The sequence below is a fragment of the Triturus cristatus genome, chromosome 4_1, assembly GCF_964204655.1.
Source record: "Triturus cristatus chromosome 4_1, aTriCri1.1, whole genome shotgun sequence".
Lineage (NCBI taxonomy): Eukaryota > Metazoa > Chordata > Amphibia > Caudata > Salamandridae > Triturus > Triturus cristatus.
The window spans coordinates 354,918,943-354,944,923 of NC_140585.1; the positions used below are offsets into that span (position 1 = coordinate 354,918,943).

Sequence of the window (25,981 nt, forward strand, 5' to 3'; positions counted from 1 at the left end):
CACTGAGTCTTGCCACAGGGTATGTTTGGAGCCCCATGGATAATGGAGGATCAAATGTCATTCATATGTATTGCAATGTGATCTAAAATTGAAAAGCGAAAAGATTTTTTTTTTTAAAAGTGCAGTAGCCTGGATGTGTCCCTGTTTTTATTCCCCTGGAGATATGTAATCTCGCTAGAGGGATGCCCTTGGCAGCATAGTGTGCACGGGATGAGGATGTTAGATCTGTCTGAATTACTGAAGTGAGAGAGAAGGGGAAGAATAATTTAGGTAGGTGCACAATTCTATAGCTCCTTTGCAGCACAGAAAGGTGAGAAAACCAGACAATTCCAAAGCACCATATACCTAATCCAAGCAATAAATATAATATATTTTTGTTAAGAATGCTCATATCTGATAACATGGGACACTTCTTCTGGTCTAGAAAACATTAGTACAGAGATATATTAATGAGAAAACAAGTATCCCCACCAGGTTCCACTATCAGCACATATTAGACTGAAATAATATCTGTAAGAACAAAACAGAGAAAAAAAGGGTTCTGAAAATCATAATCGTCATAGTGGAAAAAACATACTCTATGTGAGATTAGAAAAGGTCAAATAAAATAACTATTTTTGAGGACGTCAGATGAATGGCGGACCCTTTTTTTTAGGATTCTACTCATTTGGCTTTAAACAAAGAACTGAAACTGCATACTAAGAATGTGGAGGTCCTTATTGTTCGATAAAGTGACTGTGCAGTTTTTCCTCAATTTGAGGTTGCATGCCTATTGTAATGTCCTTTCATTTCTTCTCATTTGAGAAGGGGAAATGAAAAATGATGAGACTACAGGGCTGGTATGTATATTTTAATTATCAGTTACATTTAGTAGTGATTTTCTCTATTTTTCTATATACGTATGTATCAAAAGGTAAGAAAACATTGCCTTGACCTATGCATTGAGTTTGGCTTCTTATAGAGGGTTTTTGTTTTCTCTCTGTTGTAAAAGTATTCTGAGATCTTTTACTTAAAATGCAAATATTTAGTATTTATGATTAGTAATGAAAATAATACTAGGAAAAACCCTTCTCCGCATATAAGCCTCATCACTAAAACATGGAGGAATCAAAAACATTAGTACTGAGTTGGATATAAAGCATCTTTTTTATTACTACGTCAATTCAAGAACAAAGGAATACAGAAAGAGGTTTAGCACCAGTAGCATTTAGCCATAGATGTGCAAACAACATTCCTTCGTGGTAACAGAACATATCTAGCTACCTTTAAAAGAGAAAAAACATTGTATGACAGAATCCTAGGGCTACATCACACTGCTAGGAAAGGGATACGATTTCTACACTAAATTAGGATAAGATGATCAATCCTTATGAACCCAGAAAGGCTCTGCAAGACTAATATAAACACATATTATGGGAATGTTGTAACCTTACCCAACTGATTTACATATCGCCAAAATGTTCCTCTAATGTATCAATAAAAAACTAAATACCATTATTTTTCCCAAAACATGAAGAAAAAGGAAAATGCTACTTACCAGTATGCATCTGTTCTTGGCATGTAGAGCTGCAGATCCACACACTATGCATAGATCGCCATCTGGTGTTGGGCCCGGATGTTTGCTATTGTTTTTGTCTTAGAAAAGTCTTTGGAAGTCACGAGATAGGCGACTCCTCCTTTGGATCATAGTGCGCATGGGCATAGGCTCCATCTTCAGATTGTTTTTCGCCAGCAGGGAAATAATGGAGTTTTGTGAGAAACAGATAAGATGCCCATGTATGCTGTATCTAAATAAGATAGTACTGGAACAGATAAAGATAGCCGGGGAGGTGGGTGGGCGTGTGTGGATCTGGAGCTCTACATGCCAAGAACAGGTGAATGCTGGTAAGCAGCATTTTCCGTTCGAGGTATATGAGCTGTAGATCACACACTATGCATAGACTGTATAGCAGTACCCATCCCTAGCGGCGACCACCAGTATCTGTTGCAGTAGTTTGAAATAGTGTTTTAAGTACAGCCTTGCCCACACCAGCTTGTTGTTTAGATTGCACATCTACACAATAGTGCTTTGTGAATGTGTGGGGTGTAGACCATGTAGCTGCTTTTCAGATGTCATCTAGGGGAATGTTTCCTAAAAATGCCATTGAAGCCCCTATCTTTCGTGTAGAGTGGGCTTTAGGAGGAAAAGATAATGTACATTTTGCTTTGTGATAGCAAATTTGTATGCATTTGACAATCCACCTTGCTATCCCCAACTTTGATATGGGGTTGCCTTTATGTGGTGGTGAGAATGACACGAAAAGTTGTTTGGTCTTGCGAATATGTTTTGTTCTTTCAATATAATAAAGCATTGCTCTTTTAACATCCAGAGTGTGAAGAGCTCTTTCTGCGACTGTCTGTGGTTGCGAGAAAAACACTGGCAGTTCTAAACACTGGTTGCGATGGAAGGGAGAAATAACTTTAGGAAGGAATTTTGGATTAGTTCTGAGAACCACTTTGTTATGATGTAGTTGTAAAAATGGTTCATGGAGAGTGAGTGCCTGTAGCTCACTGACTCTTCTAAGGGAAGTAATGGCCACTAGGAAAGCAACTTTCCATGTTAGAAACTGTAGCTCGCATTTGAGCAGAGGTTCGAATGGAGGGCCCATTAGTCTTGTGAGAACAGTGTTCAAATTCCACACAGGCGATGGTGGAACCCTGGGAGGAATTATTCTTTTGAGGCCTTCCATAAACGCTTTGATGGGAGGTACTCTGAATAGTGACAGGTATTGTCTATTTTGTAAATAGGCTGCTATGGCAGCGAGGTGTAATTTAATAGATGTGTATGCTAAGTTACACCTGTGGAGATGCAGTAGTTAACCTATGATGTGTTGAATAGACACATCTAAAGGATTGATGTTGTTGTTGTGACAATATATCACAAATCTTTTCCACTTGGCTGCATAGCAGGCTCTAGTGGTGGGTCGTCTAGCTTCTTTGATAACATTCAAACAGTCAGGGGGAAGGTTAAGGTAAACAAATTATAGGTCCTCAGGAGCCAAATCGCTAGTTTGAGCTGTGCTGGGTCTGGATGTCTGATCTCTCCACGGTTCTGGGTTAAGAGACGTGGGGAGAGGTGTCGTTTTTGGTGCAGGACTACAGATAGTTCCAGTAATGTAGTGTACCACGGTTGTCTGGCCCATGTTGGAGCAACTAGGATCAGAGCCAGTGAATGTTGCTGCAGTTTGTGCACGACCAGTGGAATGAGTGGGAGAGGCGGAATAGCGTATGAAAATCTGCATGACCAATTCATCCATATCGCATTGCCTTTGGACAATGGGTGTGGCTATCTGGCGGCGAAGCTTGGGCATTTGGCGTTTTCGTGTGTGGCGAAGAGATCTATCTATGGTTGTCCCCACATGTGGAAAAATGGTTGAAGAACTTGTGGATGAAGTTCCCACTCGTGAATCTGTTGCGTTTGATGACTTAACAGATCGGCTATATTGTTCTGGACTCCTGGGACATGTTGGGCTAGGAGAAAAAGGTCCTGAAGAATAGCCCATCTCCATATGCTTTGCGCTAGTTGCGAAAGCTGTAGGGAATGTGTCCCGTCTTGCTTCTGTATGTAGTACATGGCTGTCATGTTGTCGGTGCCTAGGACAGCCTTGCCTGATATGTGTTTTTGGAATGACTTTAAGGTCAGGAATATGGTTAGTAAATCCAAGTGATTGATGTGGAGTATCTTTTGGCGAGGAGTCCACCTGCTCTGCATGGTGTGATGTAATAGATGAGCTCCCCAGCCGGAGAGCGATGCGTCCGCTGTTAGCACAATCTGTGGAACTGGCTCGATGAACGGTCGCCCTTTGAAAATGTTCTTGGTGTTCCACCATTGCAGAGAGCGATGAGTGCGACCGTCCACCAACACCAGATCTGTCACCTGACGCTGGTTCCACTGACGTGCTAAGCATTCCTACAAAGGGCGCATCTGGAGTCTTGCGTGAGGTACTATAATTATGCAAGAGGCCATCATCCCTATGAGTTGCATGAACAATCGAGCTGGAAGAGAGTGTTGCAGCTGAAATTTGGTTATGAGGGCTTGTATGCTTACTATCCTGGCTGGACTGGGATATGCAAGTGCTTTTGAGATGTCTATTATGGCACCCAGGTACTGTTTTATGTGGGACGGTTGCAGGTGAGACTTTGCGTGGTTTACTGTGAACCCCAAGTCGTGGAGTAGGTGGATTGTGGTGTGAGTGTGATGTACACACTGATTGTATGAGTTGGCTTTTATGAGCCAATCGTCCAAGTACGGGAAGATGTGAGTGTGCTGTTTTCTTAGATGAGCGCGACTACTGCCAGACACTTGGTGAATACTTTGGGTGCTGTGGTGACTCCGAAAGGGAGTACCTTGAATTGGTAGTGTTGACCGTCCACTACAAACCTGAGATATTTCCTGTGAGAGGTGTGAATGGGAATATGAAAGTAGGCGTCCTTGAGATCTAAAGTGGCAAGGAAGTCGCCTTGTGAGAGAAGAGGAAGGACCTGTTGAAGTGTGACCATGTAAAAATGGTCTGAGTGTATGTACAGGTTTAGGGGTTTGAGGTCTATTATAGGTCTCAGAGAACGTCCTTCTTTGGAATGAGAAAGTACAGGGAGTAAACTCCTGTGTTCTGTTGATGCAGGGGAATTGCATGTTTTTGTAGGAGGGAGATTACCTCCTGCTTTATCAGCGATAAGTGTTCTGGTGACATTGGGCGCTGTCTGGGTGGCATGTTTGGGGGGTAGATGTGAGTTCTAGACAGTAACCTAACTGAACTATTTGTCTCACCCACCTGTGGTGTTGTTCCAGACAGGAAGGAACTGTAGCAATCTTCCCCCGACCGGAGTGGAATGGTTTGGGGGGAGCGGAGGGAAGTCATTGGGTAGTGGTGGAAGCAGAGCGGGTATTGTTGGTCTTGCCTCTGCCCTTGTTATTGTTGCCTCTGGAGCCTCCTCTTTGGTAACCTCTGGTGAATGTAGTTTGGGTGGGAGTTTTGTAAGATGTAGATGGGTTGTCTGAGGAGTAGCCTCTGGAGGGGTCCCTGTAAGAGGAGCGATAAAAGGAACGTATGGGAGCTTGCGATTGCAAGGTTCCCATTGATTTAGCCGTGTCAGTGTCTTTCTTCATCTTTTCGAGAGATGAATCCACGGTAGGTCCGAACAAGTGTTGCTGGTCAAATGGCTGATTAAGAATGGCAGTCTGGACTTCAGGTTTAAAACCTGAAATGCGTAGCCAAGCATGTCTACGCAGCATGACACTTGTGTTGATAGCTCGTGAGGCGGTGTCTGCTACGTCTAGAGCGCAGCGGATGGAGGTGTTGGTAATAAGCTTACCCTCCTGTATTACGTCGTTAGCCTTAGATTTATATTTTTCTGGAAGATGCTGTAGTAGGGTCTCTAGCTCGTCATAATGAGCCCTATCATACCTCGCTAACAAAGCTTGAGTGTTGGCGATACGCCATATGTTAGCTGCTTGTGACGCTGTGCGCTCACCAGAGGCGTCTAAGAGTTTAGACTCTTTGTCGGGAGGTGGAGAATCTCCTGAGGTTTGATAATTAGCCCTCTTTCTGGCATTGGATACTAGGAATCTAACGGTATGTGGCCCTTGATGTATGCTGGGTCTGCTGGGGCAGCTTTATATTTCTTTTCAATCCTGTGGTTAATAACTCTAGCCCTAACAGGATCTTTGAACACCTCTGGTGCGTGTTTAATTACACCTTTCAACATGGGTAAAATGGAGGTGGACTTTTGTGAGATATCAAAAGTATCCATTAAGAAATCTTCTTCCACGGGGTCTGTGTGTAAGTCGACCCCGTGGTATTGTGCAGCTCTGTGGACTAGCTGGTTGAAACCCATGGTATCCTCTGGAGGGGAAGGTCTAGAGGGAAAGATGTCATCCTGTGGCACGTTAGGGACATCTGGTGTATTATGATCACCCCAGGGGTCTGGGGTAGAAGGTGGGTTAGGATCCCCTAGTGGCTCATTGTCTGCATCCTCCCCAGTGTGAACAGAGGTATCATCATCATCCACTGGTGGAGGAGATGGTGTAGGAGAGTGACATGGGGAGGGAGGTGGAGGAGGAGGCGGAGGAGGAGGAGGAGGTGGAGAAGGGATCCTGAGAGGAGATGTTGCAATATCTCTCTTTTTAGGTGGTGGAGCCAGTGTAGGTGTGCCCAGTGGTCGTTTCTTGAAGCTAAGAATGAGTTGACCAGTCTTTGGATCTCTTAGAAGAGTTTTTTGGGTGGGGCCCAGTTTAAAAAGCTCTTCTGTTGGAGGCTGTTCTTTCGGTGCCGATTTTTTAGGTTCCGAAGACTTGCGTGGCACCGACTCTGAGGCGGGTTTGTGCTCTTTAGGCTTGGAACCGTGAGGTTTTGAAGTCTCTGTAGGAGCGTGTGTGCCCGGTTGTTTTTTCGGTTCCGAAGGTTGAGTGTGTGAACCTTTCGTGAGCGGCTTTTTGCTCGGTTCAAATGTTTTCTTTGGAGTCGAGGGGTTGGTTGTAGTCTATTTCGGTGCCGAGTGCATGGATGTGGAGGCAGTAGTCGGCACCGAGGCGGAGGACGACGATTTCTTTTTCAGTGTCGTTTGGGTTTCGGCACCGACGGTAGGCTGACTCGAGCTCAAGTGGCCGGTAGGCTTAGTTGTTAGCTTCTTTGCCAGGCCCGAAGGTGGGGAGTGAGAAGCGCTTTCTCGGTGTGCACGTGAGCGCGAAGGTGAAGGTGTGACAGAAGCCTTTTTCCGTGGTGAGGGGAGGGAGTCGGGGTTGACGTCTCTACTTACGACCCGCTGCCCAGGAGTGATTCCCTAGATATCGGAGTCATCGGCTTCAGAGGCGCTGACGAGTCCTTCTTCAGCCTGCACTTGCTCTGGGACATAGACACCCTCGTGGAAGATGTCGTCGGGGATGGATGTCGACGAGCGAGCCATTGTTCGTCGAGCTCGAAAATCTCGAATAGTCTTTTTGGAGCGGAAAGAGGCACAAGCTGCACAATCTCTGACCTCGTGCTCCGGGGAGAGGCAGAGGTTACACACCTCATGCAGATCTGTGTGGGGGAACATCGACCCACATTAAGGACACTTCTTGAACGGAGTCCTTTCCATGAGCCAAAAGTTAAGGCCCAGGTAGGCCCGAAGGCCTTCGTCGACGACAGGAATCAAGGACTTCGATGTTGAAGAGATGCGCGACGACTAGGGATCGCGATCGAAAACAATATCGGAGAAGGTTGAAGGATTGCGCGTCGAAGGTAGGATCGGCAACGGTACCGAACTGGACCGCGAGAAACACATCCGAACCCGATGGCGGAAAAAAACAATCTGAAGATAGAGCCGATGCCAATGCGCACTATCATCCAAAGGAGGAGTCACCTATCTCGTGACTTCCAAAGACTTTTCCAAGACAAAAACAAGTGCAAACATCCGGGCCCAACACCAGATGGTGATTTATGCATAGTTTGTGATCTGCAGCGCATATGCCTCCAACATGTAGTTTTATAGAAATGCTGCAGCTCTTAACCCCTTCGATGCGTGCGTCGGCCATAGGCCGTCGCGAGCACTACCTCCGTATTGCTTTGCACGTCCGTTGGTCGATGCAGCCCCGCCCGCGCATGACTTTTACGCCGCGGTTAACGGATTAAATGCTACAGTTTTCTAAACCAGTTGCATGTGATTCTTATGAAATATGTAGTTAAGGAAATATTTTCTGCAGAAACAGTATTCCTGAACCTATTTCCTCAAAATGTTCAAATTGAATGGCATTCCCAGGATGTATAATGCATCCTGGTAAAGGCACTGCCTTGATCATAAAGATCTCTTCTGTCTTTTTTACAGGCTGGTTTGCCAGTATCCAGGGACCTCTTTACCTACCTATACCCCTACCCTTATCTACAAGTTATTACACCTTCACCCTGCATATACTTTCAGAACTCTACCCCTGCTTATACTCAAGTATCTATTCTTATCCCTTCTCAATTAGTTTTTCCCCTGTTTAGCACTCTTCAATAGAAAAAAAAACATTGGCTGTGAGTATTAAACACAATGTGGAGCCTACAGCAAAGCATGTTCTGGGTCTGCAGAACAACTTAGTGAATCAACTAAACAGAAGGAATATAGACAATCACAAATGAAAGATAGACAGCAGACAGTTCGAGGTTAAATTTCACAGGTATGAAAAACCATAATTGAATATGTTCACAACAGACCAAAATGCCAAATGCCCATTGTTAGCTTTTGCAGTAAGAAAGTTTCAGTATGCATTTATGCGTATTTCTCTAGTACCCACAGTGCTGTGCAAGATCAGGAAACAGAAATGCAAAGTAATTCTGGGGGCTCCCGCTTGGCCAGGGAAGCATTTTCTAAGCAGAGTTGTGATACTTGACAATCCAAATACTGAATCAGTTCAATTCAGATAGGTAACTGTTATTCAGGAGGAAATGACAAATACACCACCAAAACCCTCAATCCAGTCAATCAACAGCTTGACCCATCAATCCTAAGAATTTGGTCATTGAAGTATACATGAAGACTGTAGGCAAATATTCAGATTGGCTAGAGCACCATCCACTTTTAAGACATATTCTTAAAAATTAAAATGCTTTGTATCATGGGCAAGAATGGAGAAACTGGACGGTGTAGGTATGTCACCTTCCCAGTTTTCACCTAATCTCCTGAAACGTGTTTAATAGGGTCTTAGCGATGTCTAAAATAAACTCCATCTAGCACAAATTTCAAGAAGATAAGCCTTCTATGTTTTGCAGCAAGGCTAATTAAAGTGATCAGAAATAGTGCATCCTTATCTATTACAAAACAAGACTGTAACTGTCTTGGGAACTCAACACTGTCTCAACAGCGCTAATGAGACAAGCCTGCTTTGAGCCAGTTCATGGAACTTCTCTACCTCACTTTTCAATCAAAGTTTTTTAATTAACCAGAGAGTGAGTTACAAAACTTGTATAAGGAACGATTCTTCAAGGGCAAGGTTAAAACCAAATATTCTTACAATATTTTCTTAGGAATCAGGATCAACATTTTTTCTAAATCCTGCCACTGAATCAGAGAGGAGATTTCATTTTCTAGATATTAAAAGAACAAGAATTTTTAACCGACGGACCTGTTGTTTATAGCTTATGGCATGTCGAAAAAGGGTAGACCTTTTAACAAAACAGTATCCACCAAGATCTTGTGTATAAAGCTGGCATATGTCTCTATGAACAGTCTACTTTCTGGAAACAGTAAGGCTTATTCAATGAGAAGCATGGCAGCCACAGACGCTCTATTTGCTGCAGTCTCACTGGCAAAAACCTGCAAAACAGCGACATGGTCAATGAGGCCCACTTTCACAAAGCATTATTGCCCTCATGTTCAGACCAGAAATGAATCAGCAGTGGGATTAGCGGTGGTCCAGAACTTTTCTAAGAGGAGTCTCATTTTCTTCTTCTAATGTTTATTGTACTGCTTTGCTAATCTTGGTTTAAGAATTTAAATCTACAAAAGAAGTAATGCTGGAGAAGGAAGAGTTATTTAAATTGTGGTTCACTTGCAATTCACCCTTCTTTCCTTTCATGAGGCTATAGCCTAATTTCTTATAAATTGTTACAAGCTAAAATGTATGGTAGTTGAAAGCTTCTGTCTGAGGAAGAGCTGTAGGTCCTGGTGTTTGATTGACTGAGGATCGGGTCACGTCATGAGGTTGACTGATTGCATGTAGTTTATGGGTGTGTTCAAAGTTAATTGAAAAGGTACACTGATATGTTAAAACTGATTACCTAGGATTCTCAGCCTGACAACAAGGCATAATTCAACCTGAACCTATGAAAGATCCAGTGCTGGAAAACCCAAAATTATGTGCATTATTACTGTTCCCTCTACCTGTGCAACTATTCATTCCAAGCACTGGTATTATACTAAGCTGAAAAACATTCAATAAAATTAAGGTATCAGAGTTTCTCACCGTGTCCAAAATTGCTCCAATGTAGAGGAGCGTCTGAGAAGTCCGGCGTGAATTTGGCACGTTGATATCCAAAGATGACAGGAAGTTCACCACAATCTGGAGGAGGTTGACAACTGCCTGGGAGGATCCCGGTTTAAACAGCCAGTCATCGAGGTAGGGAAAGATTGGCACCTCTGACCGCTAAAGATGTGCTTCCACAACCGCCATCACTTTTGTGATCAGCCAAATGATACTGGTACGACCGAAATGGAGCACAGCAAACTGAAAATGCTCCTGTTGCACCACTAACCGCAGGTAACACCAGTGGCCGACAAGCTGGGTATATTGAAATAGGCATTCTACTGGTCCAAAACATCCAGTATCCAGAGTCTAGGGCGGACAAGAGCGGGCTAGTGTAAGCATTGTGAATTTTTCCCTCCAGAGGAAGGAGTTGAGAGGGAGCAGGTCTAAAATAGCAACTTTTTAGGCACCAAGAAGTTACGGAAGTAACAACCATGTCCTACTTCTGGTGCAGGCACCAACTCAATAGCCCATAGCCCAAAAGGGGGTTTCATTGGAAAGACAGTGGGAGGTTTAGGGGGAGACATCCCTTGCATAGTGTAGTAAATGTGGTGAAATATTGAGGTAAAGTGTCTGAGAGACGAGAGAGCTCTGGACCCGCGTATGGTGGCGTGGTAAGAAAGGAACTGATATCAGCGTGAGGGATGAGGTTCAGGGGTAAGGAAGGTGCCGATTTTACCTGAATGGGATACCATCTTGTTAGCATGCCTGCAAAAGGATCGTGGTGGTTGGGTGATTCTAGATGGATCTCCTTCTGGCAGCTCCTTACCGGCCTTGGCGCCAAGGCGACGGGCCAACCCTGGAATTGCCCTTTTTGGCCTCCAATTCTTTCTGCCTCATTGCTATTTCCATTACCCCCTGTTGTGGGTGGGGGATCCAGAAAAAAGTGCATGGCTGCTCTATTCAGTGGTGGAGGTATTGCTCCGTAGCTACTGCATTGTGGGCATTTCACTCTTGAGGGCTCACTAGCTCTTTCTAATGTAGTGTTTTTCTTTTGCTGGGCATGGTGATACTGGCCACTAACCGCATCTCTATTATATTAACAGAATACCGCTGTCCTACCCCTGCGTAAAGCCTGCCGGCAATTATGGAGGTGTACAACTTGATTTGCTGTGATGTTTTCAAAATGTAAAATAAAAATATCGATTTCTTTTTAAACCGTGAGAGACTCAACCAGAAGCAAGGCATATATCAAAATCCTTTAGCGCAGCCAACCTGGTGTGGGGGCACCATCAGTAGATGCAAGAGAGCTAATGTAAATTTTTCAAGAAGCAGTCAAGGCATCTGAAGAAGATTAAAGCGATGAGAAATCTGCAGGCATAACTACCCATCATAAATAAGCAAAATAAAGTATTTCATCCTTACCAAGCCCAATACACAGTACATTTCGACTATTGATACCCAAAACAACATTTTCTTGGGCGTTTTCTACAGAATTACACAAAAACAGTATATAGCAAATTTTCTAGATACCTATTACGTGCTTCTGTAAAACAATGCCAATGATCTGCAAACAAATCCCCTCCAACTGCTGCGATATCTGGAAAGCAAAGCAAAAAAGTTTAAGTACTGCTGCCAGCTGGCCATCAGACTGCCAAACAATTAGCAGTGACCTTACAATTATAGCATCATTAATGAAACCCTCACAAAAGCCATATGAGGTGGATGGAGAATATAATTCAGAAATAAGCGGGAAGCCATGCAAAGGCCTTGTATTATTTCTCTCACAACTCTGTTCTCTTGTGATATTACTTTCTACTTTCATGTCTGTAATAAAGACTATTTATCTAAGGTGGAAGTGTACACTATTCTTCAGGCTCTTAAGAGTCAATCCCTCTTGTTACTAAGTCAGTAGGTGATTTAAAAGAGCCAGAATCTATCTGAATCAAAGGATAACCTTTCTTGATTCCTTCCGCTAAACCAAACCCTGAAGAAATGTCATCAGTCACACCTTCATGATGCAATGACAGAGAACTGGATGGTAGATCCAAAATGGTTCAAAACCATCAACTTGTGTGGTTAGCCCAGGACAGAGTTGTGACTTCTTATAAGATACAAATATGTATTATACTTAAGGCTCCCTGTTTTCCGTTTTTACCGATTTTTACAGGTAAATACAAACAGAAAACAATGTGTTTTCTGTCTGCATTGATTTTTAAAAGTGGATAAATACAGAACATTGTGCTTCTTTTTATTGACTTTCTGTGCTATCTTTCTTGAATTGTAGCCCAACAGCTGAGCAGATGTACAGCATGGGAAATTAAAAAGCAGGTTGAAATTTCTTTAAATAATGGCATTTGTCATCATACATTCGTGGTATAATGCTAATATTTAGTGGATGTATTGTAACATAATATTTGGCAGCTTAAATAGCTAAATCACAACAGAGATCAAAGTAGGAGTACGCGTCTATCAGCTAAATAAATATAGAAATGTACAGTTTAACAACTTCATTTATACACAAAACACAAAATAAATATGGATAAATACAGATAAAATGGGTAAAAAATAAATATGGATAAGTACAGACGAAAATGTTAAAAAATAAATACCATAAAACTGGGAGCCCTAATTATACTTTGTAACTGAATTTCTAAACCCAAAACCAGAAGTGAATTTTAAAAACATTTATCTATGGAAAACAGTTGAGGCACATATTCTCTTTTAACCTGCCAGTTCTGAATTAATACATGAAAATACCTTTGGCAGAGAGAATCTTAACTGAAAATCTATTATAATTATTGAAAATCATATATTAAGCAAACCCTTTCATGTGACAACATATAAACTACACAACACGAGGTTCTATGCATAAACAGACTACACTCCAACCTCTTTGTGGTCCTCAACAACACTGAGGATAGTATCGATTGTATGTAGGATGCCCATGGCCATCACAGTTTTGTCCTCCACTTCTTCATACTCCTCACTCTGAAGAACTTTACTGAATATCTCCGCCTGAAAAAGAGTTATCCAATCATTTTAGAGACATATGATGGCTGTATCACCAAAGAAAACAGGATGCTATGAAATACATCAAAGAGTCAAAACATGTTTGGAAGTGTAAACATGAATTATAATAATCAAACGTCAGAGACACAGATTGTTCTTGATGCTGGAGTGAAGGAATGCAGATGTTTAATCTTAAGAAAATCTAATCTTTTGAATTTTGATTTAAAATGTGGTGTAGGGAAATGTTTGGTTTTGTAAAGTCTGAGGATGACTAATGACTTATCTATGCTTGGGGATCTTCTGGCAGTAGACTAGCGACACCTCAGTATTAGTTCATGGAAACAGTAACCAAAGAAATAACTAAATAAATCAGATGCAGTATACAAAAACAGTAGTCTCCAATTCCTAAAGGAGGATCTGGACTTAGATGCGAGAGGCAGAATGCTGCTTCAAGCCTCTTGTGGAATTTGGGAGCCTTTACAGAAAATAAGCATTTTTCTTATAAAGTCCAGTAGGTCCTTGTAGGGCAGCAAGCAATTTATTTTCTTTGTTTTACATATATCGACTGTGTTACATCACTATAGTGAAACAATTAGCGTGTTCAATATAAGCAAACAGTAGCTTTTCTTACTACGCCTCGAGCTTTACAGAGTTAGTAAAAAGTCATCAGATACACAAAAGAAGGGAATATGCTACTTACCAGTATGCATCTGTTCTTGGCATGTAGAGCTGCAGATCTACAAACTTTTGCATAGATCGCCATCTGGTGTTGGGCCCGGATGTTTGCAGTTTGTTTTTTCTCTTGGAAAGTCTTTGGAAGTCACGAGGTCGGTGACTCCTCCTTTGGATCGTATTGCGCATGGGCTTTGGCTCCATCCTCAGATTGTTTTTCGCCAGCAGGGAAAGATGGAGCGAAGTAACAACAGTGAAGAAACCCATGTATGTTGTATCTAAATAAGATAAACTGGAACAGATACAGGTAGCCGGGGAGGCGGGTGGGCGTGTGTAGATCTGCAGGTCTACATGCCAAGAACAGATACATACTGGTAAGTAGCATATTCCGTTCGAGGCATATGAGCTGCAGATTACACACTTTTGCATAGACTATATAGCAGTTCCCAACCTTAGCGGCGACCACCGGTATCTGTTGCAGTGGTTTGAAATAGTGTTTTAAGTACAGCCTGGCCCACACTAGCTTGTTGCTTAGTTTGCACATCTACACAATAGTGTTTGGTGAAAGTGTGCGGTGTTGACCATGTAGCTGCTTTGCATATATCATCTAATGGGATGTTCCCTAGAAATGCCATGGAAGCCTCTATCTTTCGTGTAGAATGGTCTTTAGGGGGAACGGAAGGCGTTCGTTTTGCTTTGTGGTAGCAAATCTGGATGCATTTTACAATCCACCTAGCTATCCCTGATTTTGAGATGGGGTTTCCCTTGTGTGGTGGAGAGAAAGAAACAAACAGTTGTTTGGTCTTTCGGAAAGGTTGTGTTCTCTCGATGTAGTAAAGTAAGGCTCGTTTGACATCTAGTGTGTGCAGAGCCCTTTCTGCAATGGTCTGAGGTTGCGAGAAAAATACTGATAGTTCTACAGATTGGTTTAGGTGAAAAGGGGAAATGACTTTAGGTAGGAATTTTGGGTTGGTACGGAGAACAACCTTGTTCTGGTGCATTTGAAGAAAAGGTTCTTGTATGGTAAGTGCTTGTATCTCACTGACCCTTCTAAGGGAAGTGATGGCTACAAGGACAGCTGTTTTCCATGTAAGGAATTGCAGTTCGCATTTATGCAAAGGTTCGAAGGGAGGCCCCATCAGCCTTGTGAGAACGATATTTAAGTTCCACACAGGTGAGGGTGGTACTCTGGGGGGAATTATTCTTTTCAGGCCTTCCATGAAGGCTTTAATGGCAGTTACTCTGAAGAGTGATAGATGTTGCCTGTTTTGTAAGTAAGCTGCAACTGCTGCGAGGTGTAGTCGAATGGACGTATAGGCTAGATTACACCTTTGTAGGTGGAGTAAATAGCCTATGATGTGTTGTATAGACACGTCCAGAGGATTGATGGTGTTGTTATGGCAATAAACAACAAATCTTTTCCACTTGGCAGCGTAGCAGGCTCTAGTGGTAGGGCGTCTAGCTTCTCTGATGACGTTCATACAGTCAGGGGGAAGATTTAGGTACCCGAATTCTAGGACTTCAGGAGCCAGATGGCAAGGTTGAGCTGAGCTGGGTCCGGGTGCCTGATCTCTCCATGATTCTGGGTTAGGAGGCATGGTGAGATGTGTAGCTTTTGGTGCGGTACTACAGATAGTTCCAGCAGTGTGGTATACCACGGTTGTCTGGCCCACGTTGGAGCTACTAGGATTAGTGTGAGGGAGTGCTGCTGTAGTTTTCGCACCACTAATGGAATGAGTGGGAGAGGCGGAAAAGCGTACGCAAATTTGCCTGACCAGTTCATCCATATCGCATTTCCTTTGGACAATGGGTGTGGGTATCTGGCGGCGAAGCTTGGGCATTTTGTGTTTTCGTGGGTGGCGAAGAGGTCTATCTGCGGATGCCCCCACATTTGAAAGAACGGATGAAGAACCTGTGGGTGAAGTTCCCACTCGGGGATTTGTTGTGTGTCTGCTGAGCAGATCTGCCACGGTGTTTTGGACTCCTTGGACATGTTGATCTAGGAGAAAGATTTTGTGGGGAATTGCCCATCTCCATATGCACTGTGCTAATAGAGAGAGCTGTGGATAGTGTGTGCCGCCTTGTTTTTGTATATAATACATGGCCTTCATATTGTCTGTGCGAATGAGGACTGCCTTGCCTGAAATCTGTGTTTGAAAAGATTTCAGGGCTAGAAAGATTGCTAGTAACTCCAGATGGTTGATATGGAGTAACTTTTGTTGCGGCGTCCATGTGCCCTGCACTGTGAGGTGTAATAGATGAGCTCCCCAGCCGGAGAGCGATGCGTCCGTTGTTAGTATTATCTGGGGTACCGGGTCCAGGAACGGTCGACCTTTGGAAAGGTTTGTGGTGTTCCACCACTGCAGAGAGCGATGGGTGTGACCGTCTACCAACACCAGATCTGTCAGTTGACCCTGGGCCTGGTGGTGCATCACCTGACGCTTTTGAGTTTGCCCTCTAGTGGCGCTGGTCCTCTGATGTAAGAGGGATCTGAGGGAGCAGGTTTGTATTTGTTTTCAATACGTGGGTTAAGGACCCTGGCTCTAACTGGGTCTTTAAAAACTTCTGCCGCATGCTTTACCCCCCCTTTGAGCATGGGCAGTATGGAGGTGGAACTATGTGAGGTATCGAATGTGTCTAGGTGAAATCTTCCTCTACAGGATCATTATGCATGTCCACCCCGTGATAATGTGCTGCCCTTTGCAGAAGATGGTGAAAACCCTAATGAATGGTGGGCTTCGGCTTGGAAGTGTCGGTGCCGGTGGCCTTGTGTGGTTTGGTCGGCACCGAAGATGGCGTCGGTGCAGAAGAGCTGGGTTTCGACCCCGAGGGCTTCGGTGCGGAGCTCGGTGTCGAGGTGGAGGCCGGTTTCTTTTTCGGTGCCGAAGTGTGTTTCTCGGCACCGCTGGCAGGCTGGCTCGAGCCCGAGCCGCTGGGAGGCCTCCTTGGCTTCTTCACCGGGCCCGAAGGTGGGGTGTGTGAAGCAGTGTCTCTGGTCTTGCCTAGACCCGGAGGCGAAGGCGTGACCGAAGCCTTTTTGGGTGTCGGCGCGGGTGTGGGAGGGGGTAGATTGGTACTCACGACCCTCTGCGCCGGAGTGATGTCCTCCACATCTGACTCGTCGGCCTCGGAAGCGCTGACTAGGTCCTCTTCGGTACGATGATGTTCCGGATCGTCGATGTCGTCTCCGAAGATGTCGACTGGAATGGATGTCGAGGAGTGTGCCATGTTCCTTCTGGCTCTTCGGTCCCGAATAGTCTTTTTGGATCGGAAAGACTTACAGGCCGGACAGTCTCGAGCCTCGTGTTCAGGGGAGAGGCAAAGGTTGCATACCTCATGAAGATCGGTGTGGGGAAATTTGGACCCACATCGAGGGCACTTTTTAAATGGAGTTCTTTCCATGAGCCGGGACAGGAGCCTTGGTAGGCCCGAAGGCCGCCGTCGACGACTCGAACCGAAGGTTTGTGTCGATGAGAAGGTTCGTTGATTGAAGAGATCGTGATCGAAACAATACGGCGATTGGGGTGAGGATTGCACGTCGATCGTCGAACTGGAAGCTGTTCGGAACCGGAGCGCGAAGATTACATCCGAGCCCGATGGCGGAAAAAAACAATCTGAGGATGGAGCCGAAGCCCATGCGCAATACGATCCAAAGGAGGAGTCACCGACCTCGTGACTTCCAAAGACTTTCCAAGAGGAAAAACAAACTGCAAACATCCGGGCCCAACACCAGATGGCGATCTATGCAAAAGTGTGTAATCTGCAGCTCATATGCCTCGAACATAATTTTTTAATGTTTATAGTCGCCTGTAGTTGCAGTCAGAAGAATAGAGTATGCAGTTCCTCAGAACAAGGAGAGAGTGAGAGTATGAAGTGGAGACCGTGTGTGGAGGAAAGGGAATTCCTCTAGTCGGAACTAGGGTCCTCACACACCCAGCAAGCTAGGTGTCATGCTTCATCATATGGACCTGCTCCTCGTCGGGACGGCGCTGCAATCCCCGATGGGCACCCTTGAAGGGGCTCTTTAGCGGAGATCTTTTGTTCCTGGCCGTATGATGTAGTGTGTGTGAGGGGTCTAGTGGTGTAGATGTGAATGTGTGTGCGAAATTAAAACAAGTTGGATAGTCCACGAACAAGGCTTTATTGAGAATGGCTATCCACTTGATTAAAAACAACAGGAAACAGAGTGGCAGCTGACTGACGTTTAAGGTTCAGCTAAGCTATGCTCTTCTGTGATGGTCAACATGTTTCATGCCTAGTGGTCGAATGATCCATGGCAATTCTTCAGGACCTAATTTATCAAAAAACTATCTACACAATGTGGGAAGTACAATAGTTACCTGCCACGTGTATTAAGGGACAACGGTCTCGCCAAATGTAAGGGGGAACCTATGTGGATGTGTATCCCTGCTTCTGTCCGTATTCGTTGCGCCACCCGTAACACCAGACTTCTGGTGTAGTCAAGGTTGCTGCTGGGACAGGCCGTTAACCTACCCTGGCGCCGCACGAGCCTGTAGTTGCAGCCACTGATTAGATCCCAGAGAGAATTGTGCCATCTGAGACAAATGACTTTGGAGGCCATGTACTTAGACCTCTAAACTGCATCACCTAGATGAAATGCCAGAACAATCGGGACAGCATATCACAGACAGCAGACACCAGAAACATGACATCTATATCTTCCTATCCCGATCATAAGTATTATACCTCAGAAGTAGGACCTTGCATTTTAGACTCTAGTTGAAGCGTCCTAATACTGAAGCAAATTCCTAATCCTAGATATTATAAATCTGTTCGGTCTGGGACTTCCTTATTTTGCTTCTTTGTCATGGGCGCCCTGGAGAGCTCTGGAGACCTACACGGTTGCTGATACACCGCTGATGTGACAGAGTCAGCATAAACATTTAGTAAGAAGTTACTTTGCAGTAACTAAAGTTCACCAACACAGATTTTTTACATTAGTTCATGTGCATTCGGAGAACTTGCTGTCAGACTCGACATCCTATTTAACTTAATCATGGCAATAGTAAAGACACTTATTTAACTGAGAAACCTGCACAACATATCCAACTCATTCTCGGGCTATATTCTAGAAACGCAGTGATAACGTTTGATTTCCAACCCTCTTGTGCCCAACTTTATATTACAAAGCACAATCACATCATAAGTACAAATCCTCACCAAGAAGGGAGGGTTGAAAAGGAATGTGAGAAACGCTCCAATCTGGGAGGAATGTAAGCACAGAGAAGTAATGCATCCCACTGTAACGCCCTGAACGTCTCAGGATCGTTTAACAGACACGACAATGAGGACGCAACCACTTGTGAAGGGTTAGTTCTTTTAATGAAGGCAAATAAAATACAAAGAACAAACAAAAGTTATAGTCACTGGAATCCTCCAGGCTAAGTACGTTACCAGCCCACAGCACGGATGGTCCTAACCGTCCTCTGCATATACGCCGATCCCGGCGTATGCCAACAGAGGGCAGAAATGAAATGGCCGACAATGCCAATCGGTAGGCTGTGAGGGGCACGAAGAGTGTTGGGGAGAATCGAGGAGTCAGGGAAACACCCAGCCGGGGTCTCTACCTGAAGGGAGCAGCCGCTCAACCTCTTCCTCAGACTGCACCGGGACGCGGAGTCACCTCCTGGTGATGCGTCACCGATACCCCAATCACAAGCAAGAAGACTGAACCGAGAGCAGCCGCTCGATCGATCCTGTGGACTTCCGAGTCTGTAACGCGGCAAACACCTCCTGGTGTGCGTTACAGCTGGCAGTCCCTGTGTCTCTGGTCGGGCTGGGAGTTACGACTCCAACCAGCAAAAGCGCCACTGCGCTTGGACTCAGCCGAGTCAAAAAGCGAAGCTCAATGGTTGACCGGTAGAGCTTCCGGGTCCTTCACAGGTGACGATGGGGCAAGACACGGCCCAGGGAGTAACGACTCGACCTACCTCCGTTCTTGCCTTACTGGAGCACCACTCCGGAACACTGCTCTTCACGAAGCAGGTACGTCGGTGTAAACACAATATCCGACAGCCTTGTACCTCCCGGTTCCTCCCTTTATAGGGCGTGTTTTCCTTGAGTTATGTAACAGCTCTCCTGTTTACATAAGGGCGTGTTTCCCTTGAGTTATGTAACAGCTCTCCTGTTTACATAAGGGCGTGTTTCCCTTGAGTTATGTAACAGCTCTCCTGTTTACATAAGGGCGTGTTTCCCTTGAGTTTTGTAACAGCTCTCCTGTTTAAATAAGGGCGTGTTTCCCTTGAGTTATGTAACAGCTCTCCTGTTTACATAACCTCTCAACCACTAAGCATCCTGGGAGATGTAGTCCGTTTTCGCTGGTTACCGTTTTCCTCCCCTCGTATGACAGGAATTCTTGACAGTACATCCTCCCTCTCAGCGGCTCCCCACGGGTCCAGCGCTGGCAGGAAAACGCCGATGGAACAAGGAGACCAAGCGCGGAGCATGAACCCCTTCAGCCGGTTCCCATGAATGCTCCTCCGGGCCATAGCCTTTCCACGCAACCAGGTACCACAGCTTCCCCCTGCGCCATTTGGACGCCCGTATGCCCGACACTTCATACTCCACCTCCGACTCCACGCATACCGGCCTAGGTGTCCCAGACGGCTTGGAGGGTGCTGGTTTGAGCAATGATACATGAAAGACAGGGTGTATCCGCAATGACTGGGGCAAGCACACCTTCACGTTCACGGGACCCATACACTTGGTAATACGATAGGGGCCCATGTACTTGGGATGGAACACACTGTTCTTTCGAAACCTCATGTTTCTTGTGGATATCCAGACGTAGTCTCCAGTGCGGTACAGTGGCCCGGGCCTTCTCTTCCTATCTGCCGCAGCCTTGTATCTTCTCTTCGGTACAAAAGGGGGTGGTGATGGACGGAGCATCAGAACCAATCAAACACTCTCACCCAGTCAACAGATCTGGGTTTGATCCATCACCGTTCTTTAGCCCACTCTGCCACCCCAGTTCAGACATGGCCATATGCAAATCAGTCTGACCCTGTGCCTCATGGGAACAGTCCAGCCCGAACTGCCAAGCCCTGCCTTCCCTGGACCGGAAACAAGCTTCCTAGGACCGGTTTCTGGCATTTCAGCCGTCTTCAGCCAGGCTTGCTTGAATCCAGTGGCAAAGTGAGCAAGGGACTCACGTCTGAGCATACCCTGCCAACTTATGGCTAACAAAGCGGTACAAAAGGGGGTGGTGATGGACGGAGCATCAGAACCAATCAAACACTCTCACCCAGTCAACAGATCTGGGTTTGATCCATCACCGTTCTTTAGCCCACTCTGCCACCCCAGTTCAGACATGGCCATATGCAAATCAGTCTGACCCTGTGCCTCATGGGAACAGTCCAGCCCGAACTGCCAAGACCTGCCTTCCCTGGACCGGAAACAAGCTTCCTAGGACCGGTTTCTGGCATTTCAGCCGTCTTCAGCCAGGCTTGCTTGAATCCAGTGGCAAAGTGAGCAAGGGACTCACGTCTGAGCATACCCTGCCATTCTTTCACCGCCTTGATCTTTCGTTCTGCCATCTCCTGTCCCTCTGGACTCAGCATCACTCCGAGGAATTCCACGGATGTGACGTGGAAGTCACACTTGCTGAGTTTACAAAACAGCATGTTTTCCCTCAGCTTTTGGAGCACAGCTTTGACGTGGTGTACGTGCTCCTCCACACTGGACGAATAGATGAGGATGTCGTCGATATATACGACCACGTAGATATCCAACTCCTCTCTGAATACCTCATTCAAAAAGTACTGAAAGGCTGCCGGGGCGTTGCACAGACCGAACGGCATGACGAGGTACTCAAAAAGGCCGAACCTGGTCTTAAAGCCGGTCTTCCACTCGTCTCCGTCCCTCATGCGCACCAGATGGTATGCCCCTTTCAAATCCAACTTGGTGTAGATACGAGCTTTCTTGACCTGTTCCAGAAGTACACTGATGAGAGGCAAGGGGTACCGATTTTTTATGGTTATCGCATTCAATGCCCTAAAGTCCACACAGGCTCTCAGCTCCCCATTAGCCTTCGGGATGAAGAAGAGTGGCGAGGCGGCCGGAGACTTGGACGGGCGGATGAATCCTAGCTTGAGGAGTTTATCCAGGTACCCCCGGAGATGCACGTTTTCAGGCTCCGTCAGGGCATACAGCCTGCCGCTGGGAACGCTGGCCCCTGGCACCAGGTCGATCTGGCAGTCAAACTGTCTATGTGGTGGTAGCACTTCCGCCTTCACCTCATCAAATACATCCTCAAAACTGTGATAAGCCTGGGGGAGAGCCACATCTTTTTCTGCCGCTGTAGCCACCGTCTGACTCCCGCTCTCATCTGCGTCAAGGGATTCCGTTCTTATTCCACAATGCAGGATGCAATACGGTGACGTCATTTCGATGCGATGTGTGGGCCAATCCACAAAGGGGTTGTGTTTCTGTAGCCACGGCAATCCCAATATGACGCCATATTGGGGCGCTCGGATGATGTTAAAATCGATTTGTTCCAAATGGTTCCTCCCATATCTCATCGGAAGGACCCCCGTGTGCTGTCCGATGGGCCCCGTCACCAATCGCCTTCCGTCTACCGCATAGACGTCTTCGGGTACTGCTTTGGGAAGAAGCACTAGCCCTAGCCTGCATGCCTCGTTGTGGTCCATAAACATGCCAGTGGCCCCTGAATCCACCATGCACCGTGATAAACAGGTGTCGTTGTCCCTTAGTGACCGAGTTGGAAAGTGAAGGGATGGATGAGTGACTCCGAGATGCCCCTTCTCTGGTCTTGGAGTCCTCTAGTTTTCCGCCGGTATGTCCACCACGGCTGTTACCGACCGGTTGGCCCGATAACGTGACGTCTTCGGTTTGGCAGGGAATTCACGTACGTAGTGGCCTTTTTTGCCACAATATAGGCACAATCCTTGTTTACGGCGTGACTCTTTCTCCGTGGCTGTGAGGCTCGCTCGTATTGCGCCGATGTCCATGGGTTCTCCCTTGGATGCGGTGGAAGTTTCAGGACTTCCCACCGTCACATAGGATGGAAGGGATTTTCCTTTTCTCCCATGATCCCCCTTTCTTTCACTAAGCCTATGTTCCAGCCGTAATACCAGGTTGATAAGGCCCTCACATGTCTTGGGTTGAGGGTCAATATGAGCCACGGCGTCCTTGAGCTCATCGCACAGCCCTTGATGGAAGAGCGCCGTCTGTTTAGCAACAGGCCACTTGGTTTCCGCAACCAGCCTTCGGAACGCGTTGAGATACTGCACCAGGTCGTTGGATCCCTGTCTCAACTCAAGCATTTCACGGTCCGCCGTGTACGAGTCAGCCCTTCTGTCGAATACCTTCAGGAATTCCTCGCGAAAAGCACCCCAATCACATAAGAGGGGGTCGTCCCTGCTCACCAGAGGTACGGCCCATTGTGCCGCGTTTCCAGCCAAATAGGATATAAGGAAAGCCACACGAGCCTGACTCGTGGGGAACGCCTTTGGTTTGCACGATAAATGTAGCGCCACTTGTGTGAGGAATACCTGCACTGTGTTAGGATCCCCACTGTACCTCTCTGGTGTTGCCAAGGGGATGGCTACCGGCATTTCCACTACTACCGCAGGGGTCTGGTTCGTGAGGGAGGTGCTGGGCGTGAGCGGGTCCAATTGGATAGCATCCAGTCTGGCTTTTACATCGGCTGTTTCTTGCCTAGAGGCAGCCACTTCAACTTGCATGGCCGCTAAAGCAGCCAGCACATCATCAAGTGTTGCCATGTCTGTTATCGACCGGGAGACAGTTAGTGTTATTAAGGTCGGATATTTAGTAACGCCCTGAACGTCTCAGGATCGTTTAACAGACACGACAATGAGGACGCAACCACTTGTGAAGGGTTAGTTCTTTTAATGAAGGCAAATAAAATACAAAGAACAAACAAAAGTTATAGTCACTGGAATCCTCCAGGCTAAGTACGTTACCAGCCCACAGCACGGATGGTCCTAACCGTCCTCTGCATATACGCCGATCCCGGCGTATGCCAACAGAGGGCAGAAATGAAATGGCCGACAATGCCAATCGGTAGGCTGTGAGGGGCACGAAGAGTGTTGGGGAGAATCGAGGAGTCAGGGAAACACCCAGCCGGGGTCTCTACCTGAAGGGAGCAGCCGCTCAACCTCTTCCTCAGACTGCACCGGGACGCGGAGTCACCTCCTGGTGATGCGTCACCGATACCCCAATCACAAGCAAGAAGACTGAACCGAGAGCAGCCGCTCGATCGATCCTGTGGACTTCCGAGTCTGTAACGCGGCAAACACCTCCTGGTGTGCGTTACAGCTGGCAGTCCCTGTGTCTCTGGTCGGGCTGGGAGTTACGACTCCAACCAGCAAAAGCGCCACTGCGCTTGGACTCAGCCGAGTCAAAAAGCGAAGCTCAATGGTTGACCGGTAGAGCTTCCGGGTCCTTCACAGGTGACGATGGGGCAAGACACGGCCCAGGGAGTAACGACTCGACCTACCTCCGTTCTTGCCTTACTGGAGCACCACTCCGGAACACTGCTCTTCACGAAGCAGGTACGTCGGTGTAAACACAATATCCGACAGCCTTGTACCTCCCGGTTCCTCCCTTTATAGGGCGTGTTTTCCTTGAGTTATGTAACAGCTCTCCTGTTTACATAAGGGCGTGTTTCCCTTGAGTTATGTAACAGCTCTGTTTACATAAGGGCGTGTTTCCCTTGAGTTATGTAACAGCTCTCCTGTTTACATAAGGGCGTGTTTCCCTTGAGTTATGTAACAGCTCTCCTGTTTACATAAGGGCGTGTTTCCCTTGAGTTATGTAACAGCTCTCCTGTTTACATAACCTCTCAACCGCTAAGCATCCTGGGAGATGTAGTCCGTTTTCGCTGGTTACCGTTTTCCTCCCCTCGTATGACAGGAATTCTTGACACCCACCATCAGCACTGATTCACAAGCTTTTTTTTTTTTTTTTTTTTTTAAACCGTTTATTACATGTTAAAAAGGTTACAGGTATGGGCCTACAACCATCCGGCCGGCCGCTAGAGTGGCAGAAGCATATGACATACCTACAGTAAGAGTCTCTTGGCGGTGCAGATCGGTAAATCAGGAGATATCAATAGCGCAGGCCACATAACCCCAAGCCCACAATACGGTTTCCTTTTTTTCAAAACAGAACAACACAAAAAACCACACCCGCAAGGCAATCCGCAATCCAAAGTGACGGCACGTGCTCCTTAAGTGGGGGATCCCAACCAGCAGCCAAACTCTGAAGAGGGGGATGGGAATAGATCAGGGACAGGGGAACCACATGCCCGCGGCTGGGGGAGGGGGTCGGCTAGGGGGACGGAGCTGGTGAGGCGGCCGGTGGCAGTGGCGGCTCACAAATACCCCCGCGGTAGGCGTTCCAGGGGCCCCAGATTTTCACCCACGCCCCAGGCTTACCCCTCGCCACATACACTACCTTTTCACGAAACATACACCAATCCATATGTTCTTTCCAGGCCAACACCGCCGGGGGCCTCTGGGATCCCCACAATTGAGCAATGTCACGCTTAGCTATCATGTATCCCAGAGTCACCCACCGCTTCTGCGGGACCGAATAGTCATTTGGTTCCCACACATTCAGCAAGCATCTCCTCGCTTCAGGCAACAGCGCGACTCGCATAACCACACGCAGGACCTCATGCACACCACGCCAGAATCGCTCCACCTTTGGGCACTCCCACAGAATATGCATGAAAGTTGCCAAAGCACCACAGCCACGCTTACACAATCCGTCACCAGCAAAGCCCATACGTAGAAGCCTTGGCCCCGTCACGTAAACCCGGTGGAGGATCTTAAGCTGGACGAAGCGAAGGCGAGCCGGGATGGCCACCTCCTTCGGAGAGGCCACCGCGGAGATCCAGTCCTCGTCGTCCAGTTCCAACCCGTCGGCAACCCAGGCCTCGCGGAGACTAGTCAGCAGGCACGATCTGTCGTTGATCAGCTTTTTATATATAAGGGAGATCGTGCTGTCTGGGACATGGCCATCCAGCACTCGGTCCTCCAGGGGGGAAGACTCCGGAATGGACGCGACATCCGGGAAGACGGAGCCCAGCGCATGGCGGACTTGTAAGTACCGAAAGTACTCACTGCCTTGCAGCTGAAACTCCGTCTGCAGCGTCTCAAAAGTTTTGAATCCCCCCCTCGTCCAGAGATCTCCCACTGTGCTGATTCCGATCGTGTCCCACTTCTCGAAGCCCTTCGATGTCCACAGGGAGCCCAACCTCTCAGACGCATATAGCGGTGTCGCCCGGGTCAAACGGTCCTTCCACCCCATCGCTGCATTAGCCGCGTG

General features: G+C 46.6%; 1 protein-coding gene across 1 annotated transcript in view; it reads right to left on the reverse strand.

The window, feature by feature from the left end:
• Positions 1 to 25,981, reverse strand: part of IPO8 (importin 8) — a 557,903-nt gene that overhangs the window by 249,327 nt on the left and 282,595 nt on the right. The window contains exons 16-17 of the mRNA XM_085652356.1: positions 12,854 to 12,979; positions 11,495 to 11,561 (exon numbers count right to left, since the gene is read on the reverse strand). Of these exons, the coding sequence (XP_085508482.1) occupies positions 11,495 to 11,561; positions 12,854 to 12,979 (193 nt within the window). The remainder of the gene's footprint in view (positions 1 to 11,494; positions 11,562 to 12,853; positions 12,980 to 25,981) is intronic.